General features: G+C 38.5%; 1 protein-coding gene across 1 annotated transcript in view; it reads left to right on the top strand.

Annotated features, from left to right (window-relative positions):
* The window catches only part of Fas2 (neural cell adhesion molecule fasciclin 2), a 125,640-nt gene that overhangs the window by 61,417 nt on the left and 44,730 nt on the right, over window positions 1-19,493 (top strand). Inside the window, exons 6-9 of the mRNA XM_083114003.1 lie at window positions 5,621-5,751; window positions 7,841-8,623; window positions 15,163-15,304; window positions 17,953-18,081. Coding sequence (XP_082970129.1) covers window positions 5,621-5,751; window positions 7,841-8,623; window positions 15,163-15,304; window positions 17,953-18,081 — 1,185 coding nt within the window. The remainder of the gene's footprint in view (window positions 1-5,620; window positions 5,752-7,840; window positions 8,624-15,162; window positions 15,305-17,952; window positions 18,082-19,493) is intronic.

Here is a 19,493-nt window from a genome sequence, read left to right on the forward strand (position 1 = left end):
TTAATTATTTTGCTTTTTATATTCACTATAAAATGTTATGAAAGATAAGATATTTAATAGTTGACCTAATGACATAATTCTATCATTCGAGAAGTTTCGTGTTTGTTATTTGCAAGCTTCTTGAAAGCAAAGTCTTTCATTGTTGACAATTAGTCAAAAATATGTGTTCTCAGTTTTAGAATCAAACTATTATGAAAGCCATAAGAGCTAAATTTCAGTTGGAGTTATTAGTAATATAAGCCTTATGGACATTGGAAAGAAGTTTTTAAGAATGTGACAACTTTGTAGTAGAGAATATTATAGGAACTTCAAGGATCATAACTATTGTTTTAGACATAGAAAAATGAACCTTATGGAACATACTGTTTAATCTTTAGAATATTGCCATTATACACAAATTAGTTCTGCATATCACAGCTGTAGGTATGTTTATCTTTTGTGTCACAGGAGGTGCTCTGCTTGACATGCTGGGGTATTGGATTAACATCTTAAATACTCGGCTCCCTTTATGGGAGGGTTCAAGAACTCAGTCTTCGTTCTCAAATTAACTTGGAGACATAGTTATTCTGTCATATGGGTAGGTTCACCCTGTGGACATGCTAACATGTCACCATACAAAAGAATAAGTTAATTTAAACTTTATTTTCAAGTTTTCTGAAATTTTAAATAAAATCTTAGCAAAATGATGTTAAATTTCAACTCAGAACTTGCTGTTATTCTGACGCATAGTTAGGTTCACCCTGTGGACATGATAACATGTCACCATGAGTGAGAATAAGTTAATTTACGATTTCTTTCAACCTTTGTGATAATTCAGTTTGATTTCTTCGAAACTTATACGTAATATATTTTCAATTTTTGCATAATGCAACAGGACTCAATGATATTCTGACGTATGAGTAGGTTTGCCCTGTGGGCATGCTAACATGCCATCATACAGAAGAATAAGTTCAGATTATTTTGTCTCCATGATTATTATTTATTGATCAGGTTATTCATTATTGATATCTGGCATGGTTAGGTTTCGCCATGTGAACATGGTAACATGTTGCCATACCCAATATCAAGTCGATGTCTCTAATATTTTACGAATTATAGCAGTTTGTATTTCTGCATATATCTTGAAGCCAGACCATAATGTCTAATTTTTATTAAAATCGGAGTCAATACTTAAAACCTTCGCCAGTCATGTCAAAGTTATGCTTCATCATGTCAAGGAGCATTCATAAAGTTCCAAGCAAGCGCCTGGTCGTCTTTATATAACTGATATGACAGCTTGATCCATATTATGTAAATAAATTGCAAAATTCATGTAGATTAAATTATGAGAAGGAAATCTGTTCTGTCCTTTATTTATGGAGATCTGTAATTAAGATGTAAATTTATAAAAGTATCTTGAAAATAAACCATCTTCAGGAAAATAATTGCCCATAAAGAAGCCTACTGAAGACCCACCCCTTCCTTCAGAAACAGATGTTATTCATTTTTAAAGACTCCCTTTTCCATAGCCTGTCAAATGATTTAGTACATAACAGTTGAAGCTTCATATCCCATGTATTTCTACTACTATAGTGGAGCCCAAGTTAAGAGTTCAGTATGGGCTGTTATGGGCTTTTACTTTTGAGATCACCACCCCCAAACATGTGTGTTTCTGTCAGAAACAAAAGCCGTTAACATTCGAGGAGAAATTAATAAATATACAAAAAGCAGAGGAAATGTAAGGTTTTGATGGTCTATACCTTCTTTTACAATTCAGACCATTCATGAAAGGCGCTTTCCTTTCTTGTGTTAACTGCGATTTGGGGAGTTAAAAATAACAGTCCGCCTGTTGCCACTCGCTGCAAACAGGTGTTGGGAATAGGGAAGGGGGTGGAGAATGGCCAGGCAAAAGTTCGTGAATAGGCTTCCGTGGAGTCAAGTGGTTTCTTATTTGTGTGCTCGTTTTCTCATTTTGGGTAATTCTCTGAAAACAGGCATATTGTATGCATTCGCGGAATTAGCGGGAGACCCCAGGTTCACTTGCTCTTTCCAAAGGATGGCTAAGTATTATAAAAAGTAATGATAGCATTATATTAAATAAAATGATCGGGCAGTTCTTTTCCAGATAGTTAAAATAATAAATCAAGGTTTGACGCAAATGCATAAATAGGGAATAGATTTATGAGATACTAAAAGTAAATTTCATCCGAGACTTGTTGCTTGCAAGGCATTAACGTTAACTGATGGACACAAAGTGAGAGCATTTTAGATTGAATATTTCTGACGTATATTTCTTTCTTTCTGTAATCATTGTTCACACAAATACAACAGAACTTCATCTATTTTACACCTCTACTATAGATCGACCACAAGGAAAAAACCTTGGGACGAAAAGTCCCCGTGCAGTTTTCCCTTCCTCCCTCCACCATCGGGCCATAAGGAAGCATGGTTCACTCTCCCACTCCCCTACTCGCGGGGATATGGTGCACAGGACTTGCAGGTCTGCGCAGGTTGTTTTGCTCGTGGTTTTACTAAATTAAGTTTTGAATCCACTTTTATGCACAGATATGTTAATTGGGACTGGACCTACGGTTTTATGTGAGATATGAACCACTATGTGCCTCCTCCGGGTGTCGAACCCTAATCCCTCGATTAAAATGCAACGACGAGGTGGGGGGGATTTGCTTTGGTGTATGCCGGTATAATGAACATGGTTCTGTTTCAAATGAAACAGTGCACTGAATAATGTGAAAAAGGCCTCCCCGATGGCGCAGTGGTAATCAAGGGATCCCGGGGTCGATACCCGTTGGAGGCACATAATGGTTCGGATCCCAATTTAAACTGTAGGTCCAGTCCTGATTAGCCTTTCTGTGCATAAAAGAAAGAAAAAACACTGCTGATGCATGTGATAAAATCAGGCGCGGTTGGCTAAATAGCGCACAGGATCAGTGAACGCTCAGTAATATACGATAATCACCTCGAGAATGAACAATAAACAATGTCTACATTTTCACATTATTTTGCTAAAATTTCTATACAATAAGTCATGTATTTGTGTCCATAACACAGCGAACTCTCTTGCTGAGCAGAAGAAACCACGAATCGGCCGCCCTGATACAGACCCTCAGTTGAACCCCTGTCTCCACCCAATGGTCATGCGCAGTTCGTTCTCTCGCAGAAGCTGCAGGACAAGGCTCCGTTCTCGCTGCTTCCTCCCTTCCAGTGTTGCTGTGTGGGGTTCAAGTTTGGAGCGCACACATTACACATTCAATCTTCTCTTGTATCATTTTTGCACCAAACTTCTTGGAATAAATGCAAGATTGTGGCAGAGATGGATGAGTGGAAACAAATAAAAGCTGGAATTAGATGTGATGAATAAAAATAAAGGAGATACATTACCAAAATACCTTGTGCATGCATTCAGAGGTTTTTCCTTAAAGGTGGAAACACTTTGGGTTCGCGAAACGAAAGAGAAAGAATGGCACGAAGACGTGACTCGCTGTCGCTCGGTGTCAATGTATCAAGTTTTTTTAGTTTTTGAAGTGCTTGGATACTTGTTGGAAAGTATTAAATGATGCTGTGAGTGAAGCGAGGGATGGACTTTACCTAGGTTATGTCATTTGATGCAGTGTAGGTGTTGCTGTCCACGCAGGTAAGAAATGACCGATAGAAATGCACATAATTAACGTAAACAAACTTCCTTGTCCACTGAAAAAAAGTGTGTGCTGGTCGATCAGCCCCAAATTTGAACAAAGCTGTCACGTATCAATGAAAGGGGCTCAGGTTCGATTTCTTGTATGCACATGCCATTAGTTGCCATTTTCCTTTAATAAATGTAGGACCAGTTCTGATTAGTTGGCAGGGACGTCCGGAAGGGGAAAAGGGGGCCGCTCCCCATGGAAATTGAATGTCAACCAAAAATTATATATTACATGCATATAATTTACTTTCAGTCACAGTAATTTTTTGTAATTATTATAAAAGCGTTGCAGTAACTTCAGACTGAAGGTGTGTTTTTTTCCCCTCCTGGGAAAAAAAAATTATTCCGTGCCTCTACTTGAGGACGTCCATGATTTTCCAACAAAACCCCACTTTTTTCGTAAAGGCACAATTTATTGTAGTTTCAGCCCTAAATTTATTCGCACACCCCTACTACAAAACCTTATACTCCCAGATGAAAAACTTCTGGACAAATCTTTTAAGCCCTCCCCCCCCATCCTTTTGTTAGGCGAAGGAAGTGTATTTGCGGAAACTGAATATGTGATACATGACTTCAGTGAACCCCCGGGTACATAATGCATGAGCTGCGCCTGGATAAAATAGTTAGCAAGACGTATTTTAAGTAGATATATTCGGAAAAAGCTATTTTCAAATCTTCGTCCACGGACCGTCGTTATTCTGGACCAACAGCGGCAAGAATGAACAGCTTCCCACCAAGTCATGCATTCTTGTATTGAACAGTACCCGTTGACCACTAACTTTTGTTGCGGCGTGTACTACAGCAGACGCTCGATGCACGCTGGAGCTCTCTTCTACTGCGCACCATGCGCCAACACTGTCACCATAAGCCCCATACTGAACTCTTAAGTTGGGCTCACCAATATACCTGAGAGGGGTCAGAGTATCCCATTAGCCCACTGAATTAGCCGAGGTGAAGAAACAGATGACATAGGATATTGAAAGGTGATTGAAGGAAATAGGAAGGTAAAGATGAGGATGGATGCTTTGTCTTCGTGTTTTTTTTAATGTAATAGCTGTGATTGTATAGTTTTTTGAAGGCGATTTATGCTCGAGGATGCTAACGACAGAGGGTGGCCTAAAGGTTCGAGAGAGGAACGGCCACAAAGCCTAGTTCAGTATGAGAGCAGCCTAAAGTGTCGCGATGGATGTTTCCGCTCACTTTCTTCGTCTCCTTCGAAGTTCAGAGCTGGCGATCGAGCGCAGGTCTCTCCCCAGTCATGCAGCTAAGCTATGATGATTTTTAAAGGATGGTATTTGTTTTATTTTGATTTTGAGCGTTTTCCCTCAACAGTTGTTGTTTTCCTTCCTAATTTTGCATAACGCTATGTGTTGCTCTTCTTAGTCATTCACCTGTTGATATGTGCTGTTAGGAATATTGGCAGCCCTGAAAGGACTCCCCTGGAATTGGAGGAAAGGAAATTAAGGGAGAGTGATTATGGTACCTTACAATGTCATCGCTCATCCCCATCTTCGCAAATTAGCCAAAAGTGGCACAAAAAGTGAAGTAAAATAAATAAATCAATCAAGTCAATCATCAAAACGAAGGTTTAAAATGGTAATTACAAAATGTGTTTCAATGTATTCCCCCTTCTGCTAGAACTCAGCTATGTTAAATCCACCTTTACAATTTCAGCCTCTGTAAAACAAAAACCTGCATATGCTAGTGACTCCCACTGTACAGTTGCAATGCAGTATATTGAAAGTAACAGTTAAAACCTTTTGAACAATTATAATTTGAAACATGTCCATGAATTTTAATTGTTTTTTAGCATCTCAATTGAAACTGGATCTTTTTTGTATTGGTTTATTTCTAATCATTGGATCTTGTAAATAAAATAAATATATTTTTAATTTGGCATAAATTAGCACTTACTTCCTCTTTCTCTCTCTCACTTTCTAGATGATCATCATGTGATAGAAACAGATGGCTTACTCATTAAGAATGTTACCAAAAGCGACGAAGGAATATATAGATGCCGTGCAATTGTACAAGAAACTGGACAGTTAAAAGACAGAGATATTACTGTTGAGGTTTGTTATCTTTACACTATAATTCACATTTATATGAGACTTGGTCTCTATGTAACATTATAAATACTTCAGTGTGAAGCATATTTTGACAATGCTTCTTTTCTTTTCATTAAAAACGAAGATACAAACACTGGTAGCATATTCTCCACATTGAAATCTTTCAAAGTCACAATATTTCTGTTGATTGAAAGCCACAATTATTCTGTTTATTATGATAATTGTATAACAATAAGTATTTAATAAAATACCAAATGCAGTTTACTTACGTTGTGTGAGTATGTTCCGTTTACGAAACAACGTTTCAGGAGTCGACTTCTCCCTTCTTCAGTTTACTTCCTTGGCTTGCGTTAACATAAAAATTGTGTTTTGACTTTAAATACCTTCGGTGGTTTTTACGAAGAATGAAAGGTGCAGGGAAGTTTTATCAAGATGTGGGCAGGTTTTTAGCAACCCTTTTTTACCAAACTGAAATGTATTACCTTGTTCCTTGTTCTACACTAATTTGACGTGGCAAGAAGCGATAACGCGAGCCAAGGAAGTAACCTGAAGAAGGGAGCAGTCGACTCCTGAAATGTCGTTTGTAAACAGAACATACTCACATAATGTAAGTAAACCACATTTGGTATTTTATTAATAGTAATAGTGAGTAATTCGCACATGCACAAAAGATGAAGGAGGTAATTGTATTATCAACTCCTCACTTTTTGCCTGTTTTATAGTTCAAATAATTTGATTTATTCCATCAATGTGCTTTCTGAAAATACTCTTACACTTCCTTAATTTTTAAAAGTATTCAATAAAAAAAACACACACATCACAAAAATAATGTTGTCATTTTAACATGTACCTTCATTTTGTTAAGCTTTCACCATGTCGTGTAACTTCTTCTGGAAGGTGAAAAAACTAAATATGCTGACCAAGGCAGTAATTTATTTTATTAAAAACATAAACTAAAACGTAACGTTTTGTATCAAGTACAAAAGTCTTTTGTACTTGATACAGAGTCTGATGAAGACCTTGCTAGAAGGTTGAAACGTTACGTTTTAGTTTATGTTTTTAATAAAATAAATTACTGCCTTGGTCAGCATATTTAGTTTTTCATAATCATGGAAACAAGGTTTAATGGTGTTATTCTGGAAGGGGGACTACATTTAGGTAAATACACGACAAAGAAAGCGAATATTTTGTCAAAATTTTGGCATGTGGTGTGAGTTTTGCTTTATCAAAACAACATATTTCCGAATGTTTATTTTCCATATTTGACAACCATGCATTGGTTTTCCTCAGGAGATTGAAAAGAAACTGAAAAATTACTTTTTTATACACTTTGCGTGTCACAAAAATATCGACAGTTAAGTAGTACATGTGATAGTCAAATTTTTGTAGGTTAATTTGAATTTGTTGCAATTGAGAATTTATTTTTTTCTATACTTCTTAATATTCTCAAATAATGCCATCTTTTTTTTTTTTTTTTTTTTTTTGTTCATGATTTCAACTTAAAATGCCAAGATTCATTATATTATGTTTAATGAAATTTACATAACGTTTCTAGAGGCATATATGTATGGTGAAAAAAAATCAGGATTTCTGTGTAAAGACTGGGCACATTCTGGAATCAAAATCAGTATAAGAAATTGCATATCTCTGTTCAAATGGTGAATAAAACCCTAAATTTGATTTAAAAACTATACTTATTACACAAAAGAAACATTTCCCTTCTAATGAAACATATATGTAGTTATCAGAGTAATAAGTTTATTCCTGTGTAAAGCAGTTCATTTTTGCTTCTCAAATATTTACAGTAGAATTAATCAATTTTCCATGATTTCCATAGCTCACAGGATAATTCAGACTTCAGAAAGTGTCCTGTTGATAAATAAACTCTACATGTCATGTTTAAGAGTCTATTTCGCATTTTGCTGTTCAATTTGCATCATTTTGGTACAATACGTATTGCACATGGTGGGAAAATGCACCTCACACCTTTCAAAAACATGAAAAATGAACGTTATATTGTGTTATTTCACATTTCAGGTTTTCGTCAAAAACGAAATATGCATGCCTCTAAATATTTTCTATTTCTATGCAGGTTCATATACCTCCAAGCATTGTGAGGATACCACCGAGAGCAAATGCTGTCGAGGGCCAGTCAGCATCCATTACCTGTGAGGCTGAAGGAAAACCTAAACCAGAATATATGTGGATTAAAACTGGTACTCAACAGGACCTGGGAACTGTCAACAGATTCTCTGTGGACAAGATCAATGGCATATTAACCATCGAAAAGGTAGAAGAAAGGGATCAGGGAGCATACACATGTGTTGCGAAGAATGCCGCTGGTGAGGTTACTTCAAACACGGAATTGAATGTTATCATTCTGCCACGCATTGTGGAATACAAAAACATTAGTGTAAAAGTGGGAGAAGATGCCGAACTGGTATGCAAAGTCACCGGCCGTCCACTACCGAATCAAGTTACGTTCCGTAAACTGAGCTTGCCCAATGCATTCACGCACGGCATACAACCTAATGAGGAACGAATCACGGTTGAACAAACACGAGAAGATGGAATGATGGTTGCTCGATTAATGGTAGCCAATTTACTCCGTTCAGATGACGGATTGTATGCATGCATAGCCAGGAACGAGGGAGGAGAAGGAATCAAGAATGGTCATCTTACTGTTGAGTTTCCGCCTTCTTTCTTGGTCACACCCCAAAAGGATGCCTGGTCGTGGGACAACAATCCTGTCAATATCACTTGCTTGGCCGAATCCATTCCAAATGCATCGCTCTCTTGGAAATTTGAGAACCGAGAAGTCAACAAGTTCTCCAATATAAAGCAGATAGGAAATGGTCCAAAGAGCATTTTGCAGGTAAATATTATTATGAAGTACGTCAGTATCTCCCTTTCACTATTTATTACTGGGTATTATTATGAATAATAATTTAATTAATGTTATGTTATACACAAAATAATATTCACACAAAATATTATATTTCTGTTGTAGGCTAATGTAGAATGCCAGTACCTTTAAACTTTTGTTAAGAGCAAAATTTTGGATATGAAATACTAAAAGGGTGGATTTGTAGATACAAAATAGGAAAAGTAAAGTAAGTAGTTGGGAACTGTGATAGATTGCCATTTTTAGAAAGTGTAAGTTTTTGTTACAAACTGGTTTCTAATAATAATAATAAAAACTAAAAAACTGACAAGTACTCTAAAATCAACTTCTTAAGTGTTACAAACTTATATTGTGTATTCATAATTGGGAGAAGAGAGACGCGGTAGTAGGTAAATACGGATAAAATAGTACTCACTGTATCCGTGAAACTGTCTTTTCCTCCTTTGTTCTATTAATTTCAATGGCCAATGCCACCATCCTCGTGGGAACTTGTTGTACTGTTGCTTGGCATGCTTCTATTGTTCGTAGTTCTCAAGTTGCCGCTAGGTGAACTGTTGTTAACTGTACGTCTGTGTTCGTGTCGTCTGCTATTTCCCAGCGTTAACTGTTGTAGTAGGGAAATCCACAGGCGTACCACACTTGGATTCCCCTCCTTCAACAGTTAACGCCGAGAAATAGCAGATGACATGAATTGCAGATATACAGTTAACAGTACCCCTAGTGGCAACCAGAGAACTACGAACAATAGAAGCACACCAAGCAACAGTACAAGTTCCAATGAGGATGATGGCAGTGGCCACTGAAATTAATAGAACAAAGAAGAAAGAAAACAGTTTTGCTGATACAGTGAGTACTATTTTCTCCGTATTTATATATTGTGTAACTTGCAAGGCATGCACTCAGATTATTGTCATTTTACAATTTCTGTGTTATTATTTATTATTCTAGATTGAGGTTTAAATTGTAAGAATGCACTACACGTTGTGATAGTCGTCGCCCCCCTATCCCTCGTTTCTTTCCGGCCCTCTGGATTACTTCCTACTTTCATCCCTCAATCTCTCCTTTCACCTCACCCTGGGTGCCAAGCGAGCAGATTATATTTGCGCCGGAATTACAAAAGGGGGGGGGGGGGTTTCACATAACAATTTATATTTGTATGTCCCTGGTTCGTTTACACATATACAGCAAGTTAATATACAACTGGTTAAATGGACAGTACCGTAGTTCTTTGAAATCATAACATTCTCGTAGGATATATTGGTTTATTATACGTAGTTATATATATATACATATTTTACAGAGCGTTTCCATGAGTGTCTTGCATAGACCAAATTACCAAATCTCTAAATCAATCTATTTGCGCACCTATGGCATAACCATCGGCACTTCCCTTACCACCGAGTTAGCAAAACTATCTCGGTGGGCCTATCCTCAGCTTAAATGATATTCCGTTACAAATGCGTTTCCTTACGCCTTCACTCCTTATTTTGGGCATCAATTAATCAAATACGGAAATATCCACATAATCAAAGCTTCTTCTAAAAGGGCACTTGGGACAGCAACAGGGGCTGGCATAACCAGATGCTACATTGTTATATCCAGTTTAGCCACCATAAGTGGACTAAACTTGAGGAGACGTTCCTCTTTCGTCGATCAATGGGGAAACACTGTTTTTTTGCTAAAGCCCACTGGCTCTTTTTATAGCCGGGGTAAACGTCCGTGGACGTGGACCCCGTAGCGTTGGAAAATTCCACTGCCAACGGTCCTTGTAAGACAGCTAGCTCCCCCAACCGGGGAGGTAAAAACAGGGGAATCTAATATCCAGCAAAGCACAATCCAATAATATACACTTACAAGCAATAATAACATAAAAGTACACTCATGGAAACATATTACTTAACCCTACCCTTGTAGCTGGCCAGCAATTAATTATTACAATATACCAAAACCAGTAATGGTCAATCCGACCGTTACATAGTTCCCCCCTTCAAGAGGAACAAGAGAAAACAATACACTCAATACAAGATTACCATATTTACAAAATCATCCAACACAATTACACAATACCCACTAAAGTATTCAACTGTTCTCAGAGTATCTGAAAAATGAAATAGTCACTAGTTCATTCACTTTATCACATTGTCCACAATGTTCACAGATTCACCAAGCTTCCTCTTCCTTGTGAAGTCCGCCACTGAAGTATCCTCTCTAGGATGAAGTCTTCCTGACAGCATCTTCCTTGAAGTTGGTTTTCTCTGGTTCCTGGTTTGACTCCCCAACGAGTCCTTGGTTTGACTCCCAACTGAGTCCCTGATTTGACTCCCAACTGAGTCCCTGGCTTCGACTCCTGACCGAGTCCTTGGCTTCGACTCCTGACCGAGTCCTTGGTTCGACTCCTGACCGAGTCCTGGTTCGACTCTCGAATCTAAATCCACAATGTATCTTTCTGTTTACAACTTGGAGACACGCAAATAAATAAACAGTGTTGTGAAAATGTAGAAAATGGGGGTAAGTTATATACAAATGAAAACTAAATAAAAAATAACAAATAAAAGAAGATCCGCGGTCGGCTATTATGACAGCTGGGATTGCTGGCTAGACGTAGTCTCCCGAACCCTCATTAGGAGCTTGTCGCGTGGCTCCCCTCAACCATTTTCTGTCCCTCCACCTCACAGCAAAAGCTGGTGGTTTATGGCTGGACAACTGGCCTGGTTCACCTTCCACAATCGGACAATCCTTCCCATTCTTTGCCCTGAAAGTATCTTCTCTAATCCTTCCAGACATTAAACATGGACCTGAGTGTTCCGTTTCAAGTTCACCATTAACGCCACGCAATCTACCAGATGTAGTGTGCTCTTTCAGCCACACCTTGTCTCCAATGCGAAATTTACATGGCTTACGTTTGATCTCGTTCTCTTCATCCGGGAACATCTGAAGTAAGGCTGGGCTCGTTTTCTTGTATTTCAGTCTCACTTCTTCTGTCTTCCTTTTGCTGGAAACAGTACAGGGAACGCAACTTCTGACGTAGCGAGCGATATCTCGTGTCATTCCAAGCCACGAATATTTCTCCCTGACTTTCGACAAAGTTTTCCGCTTCCCATTGTGTCCTGCAAATTCAGAATCGTGATGTGACGTCAATATTTGAGATTTCAAACTCAACGGGACCCATATCTTGGCTGTTCCCTTAGAATCTTGCTTGCAGTCTATCCTCCTGCACAAAACTCCCTCCTCATCCAAAAACGATTGATTGGCCAACTTAGCAACTTTTTCCTTATACTTCTTACTCCCAGAGAAATGCTTTTCCTTCAGTTGCTTCATTATATGAGATAACAAACTGTCTCTCATTTGCTCTGAAACAAGCGATGAAGTTTTTTGTAGCCTCTCAGAAACCAGTAATTCATCATTTTCATTGTCCTCTAAAGCAAAAGGCAAAAATGATAATGCATGGTTCTTCTTGTCCGTAGAAATGGAATTTTTTCGAGGAAATTTGCATTCCCTTTTTATTCCCTTCCTCCGTTTTCTCTTTACCTCTTTCGAGATTTTCAGAGAGCATAATGCACCAGCGTTTGCAGTCTTCTGAACTTCGAGTCCTTGAGAATCCACTAATTGGCCCGTATCCTCATTCGTAGACTTCCCGCTATTCTCTTGCGCATGTGTGTTGCATCCATCCAGACGCGAGTGATCTGACGAGTTATTCCTTTCCTGTACCACGTTATTTCTCTGCATAACTGTAACAGCGAATTCTCGTTTACATGCACGCTTCGAGAACGTGTAAATCACGTCGCTATCCTTGAACGACCAACCGTTCTGCTCAATGTGCAAAATTATCCCACTCTGCTTCAAAAAATCCCTTCCAACGATTATGTCACGGAAACAATTCTCAAGGATGATAAATTTATGCTTAAATTTCATGTTATTAATACAAACAGTAGCATACATCTCGCCAACTGATATAACGCTGCCCACAGCTAACGAAATGTTCCATTTTCTCGTCTTCATGAATTTATTTCCATCCCTCTCTAACAACTTGGCTGTCTCCAAACTTAGCGTAGAAGCTGAAGCTCCCGTATCTGCAAATAATACAAAGCGTTTCTTGTTAATCTTACATTGAATGAGAGGTTCGAGGTCTTGCTGAAAACATCCTTCTCCATTCAAAAAACGGCCTTTGTTTCTGCGTTTTCTCCCGGCGGGTGACAGAAGGTTTATTTGGGGACGCTGCTGACCTCCCTTTCCAGCGGGTTGGTTCCTTTTATTGGTCTGTTGACATTCCTGAAGTTTATGGCCCTCACAACGGCAGCCCCAACAAATTATCTTTGCAGAATTTTTATTGGCCCCCGCTTGCCCAAAAGTTGCATCAAAAGAGGGTCTCTTTTGCCCTACGGTCGTGTCACCGCCAATACCCCTTCTTAGAAACGCGGTTGTTTCACAGCCCTTGATCCTTTTTCCTAAACCTGGATTCAGATAGCATAAGGGTAGCTGGTCACTCTCGGTTCCCCCCTCGCTTGTCCTCGCGGACAAAGCCAAATGTTTTACTCCTGTTCTTCGCGAGGTGTCCTCTTCAGTGTTGCAAACTTCAGAAAAAGATAATTCCGTCTCACCGGCGAGCGGTGAATAATAAAGCCTTTCTGAATACAACCTTCTCTGAACAATGGCTGCTTCAGATTCCAACTCCTTCAAAGTCTGAAATTGCATTCCATACAAATGCCTTAGGAAACTAGGGTGTGCATGAGATAGAATATGTTCTATTACTTCACATTCCTCTGTCTCTTTTTGCCTCATAGAAAACAGTTTCCTCATTCGACGAATAAACAAAACCAGAGATTCTTCGCTCATTTGAAAACGATTCAGAATTAAACGGTCGATCTCATTCTTATAATCTACAGAATAATAATCTTCTAAAAAAGCATTTTCAAAGCTCTTGAAATCTTCAAACGGGCGTGAAAATCTAAACCAATCCCCTGCAGCCCTCCTTAGCGAAAACGGAAGAATCTTGTCAAACAATGACTTCTCCGAAATGCTCATGACATCTTTATAATTCCGCAACTCCTGCAAATAATCATGCGGCGAAATCTTGTCATCGCTCCCTGTGAAGACTGGAATCGTTAAATTTGACTTATCGAGAATTTTGTGAACTTTTTTCTCCTCTTCCTTAGCACTCTGCTGTTCAGTGCGCGATAAAGCAAGATTATTTAATTCCCTAATAATTTCCTCCTGAGATTTATCGCTTATATCCTGATTACCCAATAGCTGTCCAAGCAAATCTCTATCAATTTGTACTGCCATTTTTTCTACTTTACTTTTTCCACTACGTAATAACATTCACTTCTGTACGATCTTCGTTGTAAAAATTAAAAAACTATCCGTCCGTCAGTCCGTCTATCTTTCAAACCTATAGACCTGACGACAATTTATACAACAAGATATATCCTGGACAATAGAGCCCCCATATGTGATAGTCGTCGCCCCCCTATCCCTCGTTTCTTTCCGGCCCTCTGGATTACTTCCTACTTTCATCCCTCAATCTCTCCTTTCACCTCACCCTGGGTGCCAAGCGAGCAGATTATATTTGCGCCGGAATTACAAAAGGGGGGGGGGGGTTTCACATAACAATTTATATTTGTATGTCCCTGGTTCGTTTACACATATACAGCAAGTTAATATACAACTGGTTAAATGGACAGTACCGTAGTTCTTTGAAATCATAACATTCTCGTAGGATATATTGGTTTATTATACGTAGTTATATATATATACATATTTTACAGAGCGTTTCCATGAGTGTCTTGCATAGACCAAATTACCAAATCTCTAAATCAATCTATTTGCGCACCTATGGCATAACCATCGGCACTTCCCTTACCACCGAGTTAGCAAAACTATCTCGGTGGGCCTATCCTCAGCTTAAATGATATTCCGTTACAAATGCGTTTCCTTACGCCTTCACTCCTTATTTTGGGCATCAATTAATCAAATACGGAAATATCCACATAATCAAAGCTTCTTCTAAAAGGGCACTTGGGACAGCAACAGGGGCTGGCATAACCAGATGCTACATTGTTATATCCAGTTTAGCCACCATAAGTGGACTAAACTTGAGGAGACGTTCCTCTTTCGTCGATCAATGGGGAAACACTGTTTTTTTGCTAAAGCCCACTGGCTCTTTTTATAGCCGGGGTAAACGTCCGTGGACGTGGACCCCGTAGCGTTGGAAAATTCCACTGCCAACGGTCCTTGTAAGACAGCTAGCTCCCCCAACCGGGGAGGTAAAAACAGGGGAATCTAATATCCAGCAAAGCACAATCCAATAATATACACTTACAAGCAATAATAACATAAAAGTACACTCATGGAAACATATTACTTAACCCTACCCTTGTAGCTGGCCAGCAATTAATTATTACAATATACCAAAACCAGTAATGGTCAATCCGACCGTTACAACGTGAACCAGAATCATGTACTATATGTTTGTTTGTCCATTGAAAACACATGCCTTTTGTTAATTTCAGGTGACTCCTGTTGGAGAAAATTCCTATGGAATATATTTATGCACTGCCAGAAACATTCATGGTGAAGCTGAGCATAAAATACATCTCAAGAAGGCCAGAAAGCCAGAACACATTCTCCAAGCTAAACTGGACATAATTACAGGTATGCTTAGTACATTTTCTTTCGATAGCTACAGAAAGTTTGTGTTTTTAATCTACTAAAAAAGATCGAATAATACATTTTTTCTTCTTATGTTGATCTACATGTAATACCTGCCTTACATGTTATTAACCTGATTTTGTAACTCTCTGTGCATAGTCAGATATTTTTGTTGATAAGACTTGAAGAGTAGAATTAATAACAATTAAATTATAGTCATCAAGGTTATGATTATTATTATACAATATTAGATGTTATAAACTAAACCATGGCGGTCTAGGAAGGGCATCTCACTGCCTTCTGGGAGACCCAGGTACGATTCCCTGAGTAGGTGATCTAAGGTCGAAATTTTTCTGGCTTGTCCTCACATAAAGGGGCTCTGGGGCTTAGCCAGCCTCAAATCAATGTGTAACCCTGGGGGTTAAAGGCAACCAAAGCATGGTGCTGATCACTTCCAAAATGACCAAAATTGAGAATATCTCCTAAATGTACCTACATGGCATGGTACTATATTTATTGAGAACTTTAATCTTTTTAACTGTTATAAACTAATAAGGAGCCTTTTTTTTAAAAAAAATATTATTATAATGTCCTTGGGGAGAGATTTTTCTACTGTAGTGAATAACCACCACAACACTGTCATATTTTTTTTTTTCCATTTCATGCGGTTGGTGTACTAAACTGCATAGTTAAATCTATTTTGTTATTAACTTTTACACACCTCATTTTAAAAAAAGTTATGGAAAAATTTTAGTCAGAATTTAGATTGATTGACTTCTCATATTAAACTCTTTAATTTTTTGCATTTTGAAAACTGTGAAACCACTAGAACAAAGAGTAAAGCATGAAAACATAACCAGTGTTTTTTGATCTAATGCCGTTTTTACTTTGGTTATTATGTTTGAATACTACAAATACAATGACAAGTTTTCTGCTATTTTGTAATTTGAATGAACAATGCCAATTTCCAGAGAGGGTGTTGGGGTGTCAACATATCTCCTTATCTGTGAAATATCAGTTAGTCCAAGTGGACCCAATAAAATTGTAGATCATACCAATTTTTTATCACTTGCATTATTTTTAGATGCATAATCTGTGAGAAGCTCATTTTAATGCAGCCAGCTCAGTGAATGAGCACATTAAATTAACATTTTCAATCTCATCATGGATGTTTTTGTGGATGTTCTAATTTAATTTAATCATTATTAATCCTATTGTGAGGAAAGCTGTGACAGCAAAAATAATGAATTATAATTTTTGACAGAAGATCTGAAGTAGACTAATCAATAATTTTATGTATATACAAGGACTAGTCAAAAAAGAGCAAGAATGTTTTTCTTTATATCACACAGTGAACATGAAGCAGTGAAACAAATTTGCGCAAGAAGAACGTGTTTCGTGGAATCGACAGATAAAATTGCAAGCGCATATGCACATGCATCTGGCAACTGCACAAACAAAACACAACTGGTCAGAAGTTGCATACGGAAAATGAGCCAGTTTGTGAGGAGCAGTACGCGGCTTTGAAATTTTGCATCCATCTGCAGAGGTCCACCATGGAAGCATACAAAATGTTACAGCAGGCATACAATGAAGATGTCCTTCCACAATCAACCACTTTTCGGTGGTTCAAACAGTTTAAGGAGGGCCGTGTTTTGACCACAAAGCAGGGCAGTCTGGGCATTCCGGACTGCAGTGAACGGGAGCATGGTTAACACAGCTGCCGTCATTGTTCAGGAAGATCGTCGAATAACAATAGATAAACTGGCGGACATGTTACACATTTCCCATGGTAGTGCATACACCATTCTGCATGATCACTTGCACATGAGACGCGTATGTGCAAGATGGGTGCCGAGATTGCTAATGCCTGAACAGAAACAGGTGAGAGTGGAGGTGTGTTGGGAACTTCAGCATCTGGTAGCGGAACATGGCAAGGCCTACCTGAATTCCATCATAACTGGTGACGAGAGTTGGCTTCACCACTACGATCCTGAAAGCAAACAGGATTGTAGTGGTGAAGCCAACTGGCGAGCACAGTCTGGAAATCACCCAGTTCTCCGACACCAAAGAAAACCAAAGCTGTTCCATTAGCGAATAAGGTAATGGTGATTTCCTTCTTCAACTACCATGCAATGGTCTACCAACATACCACAGTTACTGGGCAGTATTACGTGACAAGTTTTGAAGACCCTGGCTGAACACATCCATCGAAAATGCCCTGAGCTGCATCCATCTGGTTGGCGCCTACACCAGGGTAATGCATGCCCTCACGTTTCCAACGTTGTTGCCCAATATCTGGCTCGACAAAACATTGAATGTGTCCCGCACCCTCGATACATCCCAGATCTTGCTCCCTGTGACCTTTTTTTGTTCCCTAATCTGAAATCAGAGGTGCAGGACAAGCGTTTTGACTCTTCAAAGGCCGTTCTGAAGAAGGCGGGGGTGGTTCTGAAGACGTTGGGTTCCAGCACGTCTTCCAGAACTGGCAGACACTACTTCGAAAAATACCATATCAACCTAGACCCTGCCTAATGTATTTTGTAAGTAAAGAATTCATTCTCATTCTTTTCTGACCAGCCCTTGTAAATTCCATGAAAATCTAAGTTATAATTATGTTAGTCTATCAAATTCTTTTTCTGTATTTTCAGCAACTACGATCACATTTAAATTCATAGGACCACATACAAATGAAGGCCTTCCAATAAAAGCTTACATAGTAAAGTATAAAGGAAGTCAGGAGTCTTGGGAAGAAGCAAAAGAGAAAGAATGGCCTGTAGGTAAGTGCTGCTAACATTGTTGCAAAATGTTTTTATCTATCTAAGTAATCAGTACACAATCCATTGTAAGTATATATTGTTTCATCAAGGATAACATCTGGGACAACTTCGTCAGAAAAGCCTTGCACTTCCAACAACAAAGCATTACAAGAAGAACTGGCTCTTCAAAGGCAACAGACCATCCTCAATGGTTACAGTCCCAACATCATGGACCAGAACATGTGTGACACGAGTAAAAGAAAAACAGAATCTACCATCCCACCAATGAAGAGGACTCCACACTATGGAGAGGCATCCCATTTGTACCAGATCTGTCTACCAAACTCCCAACACCTCATAGAAAAACAGAAGTACAAAGTAACATATACCTGGAAAACCCATAGTCCATAGCTTAGCAGGCATCAAAACTTATGACGACAAAGATCCTGTAACAAACTCTGGAATCTAAAAATACAAAGGCAACAGGAAATATATAGACCAATGCAAAAGACCTATCAAAGGCAGATTCACAGACCACGTAGAATACATATACAGGATAGAAAGTTCTTCTGGGTTGGCCAAACACGTCATAGAAAGCAACCACCAATTACCACAGGATTGCATTTTGTTTGTGGCACATGCTAAAGGGAAAAAAATATATCTTTATTTATCATTGTATAACACTGTCAGACTTAAAAACCCATCTCCCTCAGCCTTTAATCTCTACAAACAAGAACTTACCAACACTGCAAGACTGCAACAACATCTTCCGGCAGACACAGCGAGTAGCGCCAGCAGAACCTCAACTGCAACCCCCTTTGCAGTCTCTGGACCAGCCCTGATGATGATTCCGAGATGGAATCGAAACCTTGGACAAACCCTTAAAGTGTATTTTATCATGCTGTTTATATGTTTTGTGCTGTTTCTAACAGGTATGTTGCCAGAACGTGCATATTAGTATTTATGTTATTGATTTAAGGACCAAAAAATATACAGAACTACAAGTATTATATTGAGCATGTTCGAACATAACACAGTTGGCAACACATGTGTACCAATTTCATGTACAATCAAGGAAAAGTTAACAATGGAGCAAGTTTCCAAAGATAATTTAAAAAAAAAAAAAAAAAACAATCACCAACTAGAAGGTCCACATTATAGAGATTATTGACACGTTCATAGATTTATATCAAGTATTATTTATCTATTAAACATATTATTATATTTATTAATAATAACTTTATAATAATCAGCGGTGAACGATGAGACTCAGTGAAGTACACAGACTCCTCTCAGGTACAGGGATAGTGTTAGGCAAAGACAATATTCACAGCACAGAGAAATAAAACCACATTGCTGCAGTAGATAAACTAAAAAGTTTTATTCTTTATTTATGACAATTATAATGCGAATATACTTGAGACGAAGGCGAG

Source organism: Lepisma saccharinum, chromosome 28, assembly GCF_977018435.1.
Source record: "Lepisma saccharinum chromosome 28, izLepSacc3.1, whole genome shotgun sequence".
Classification (NCBI taxonomy): Eukaryota; Metazoa; Arthropoda; class Insecta; order Zygentoma; family Lepismatidae; genus Lepisma; species Lepisma saccharinum.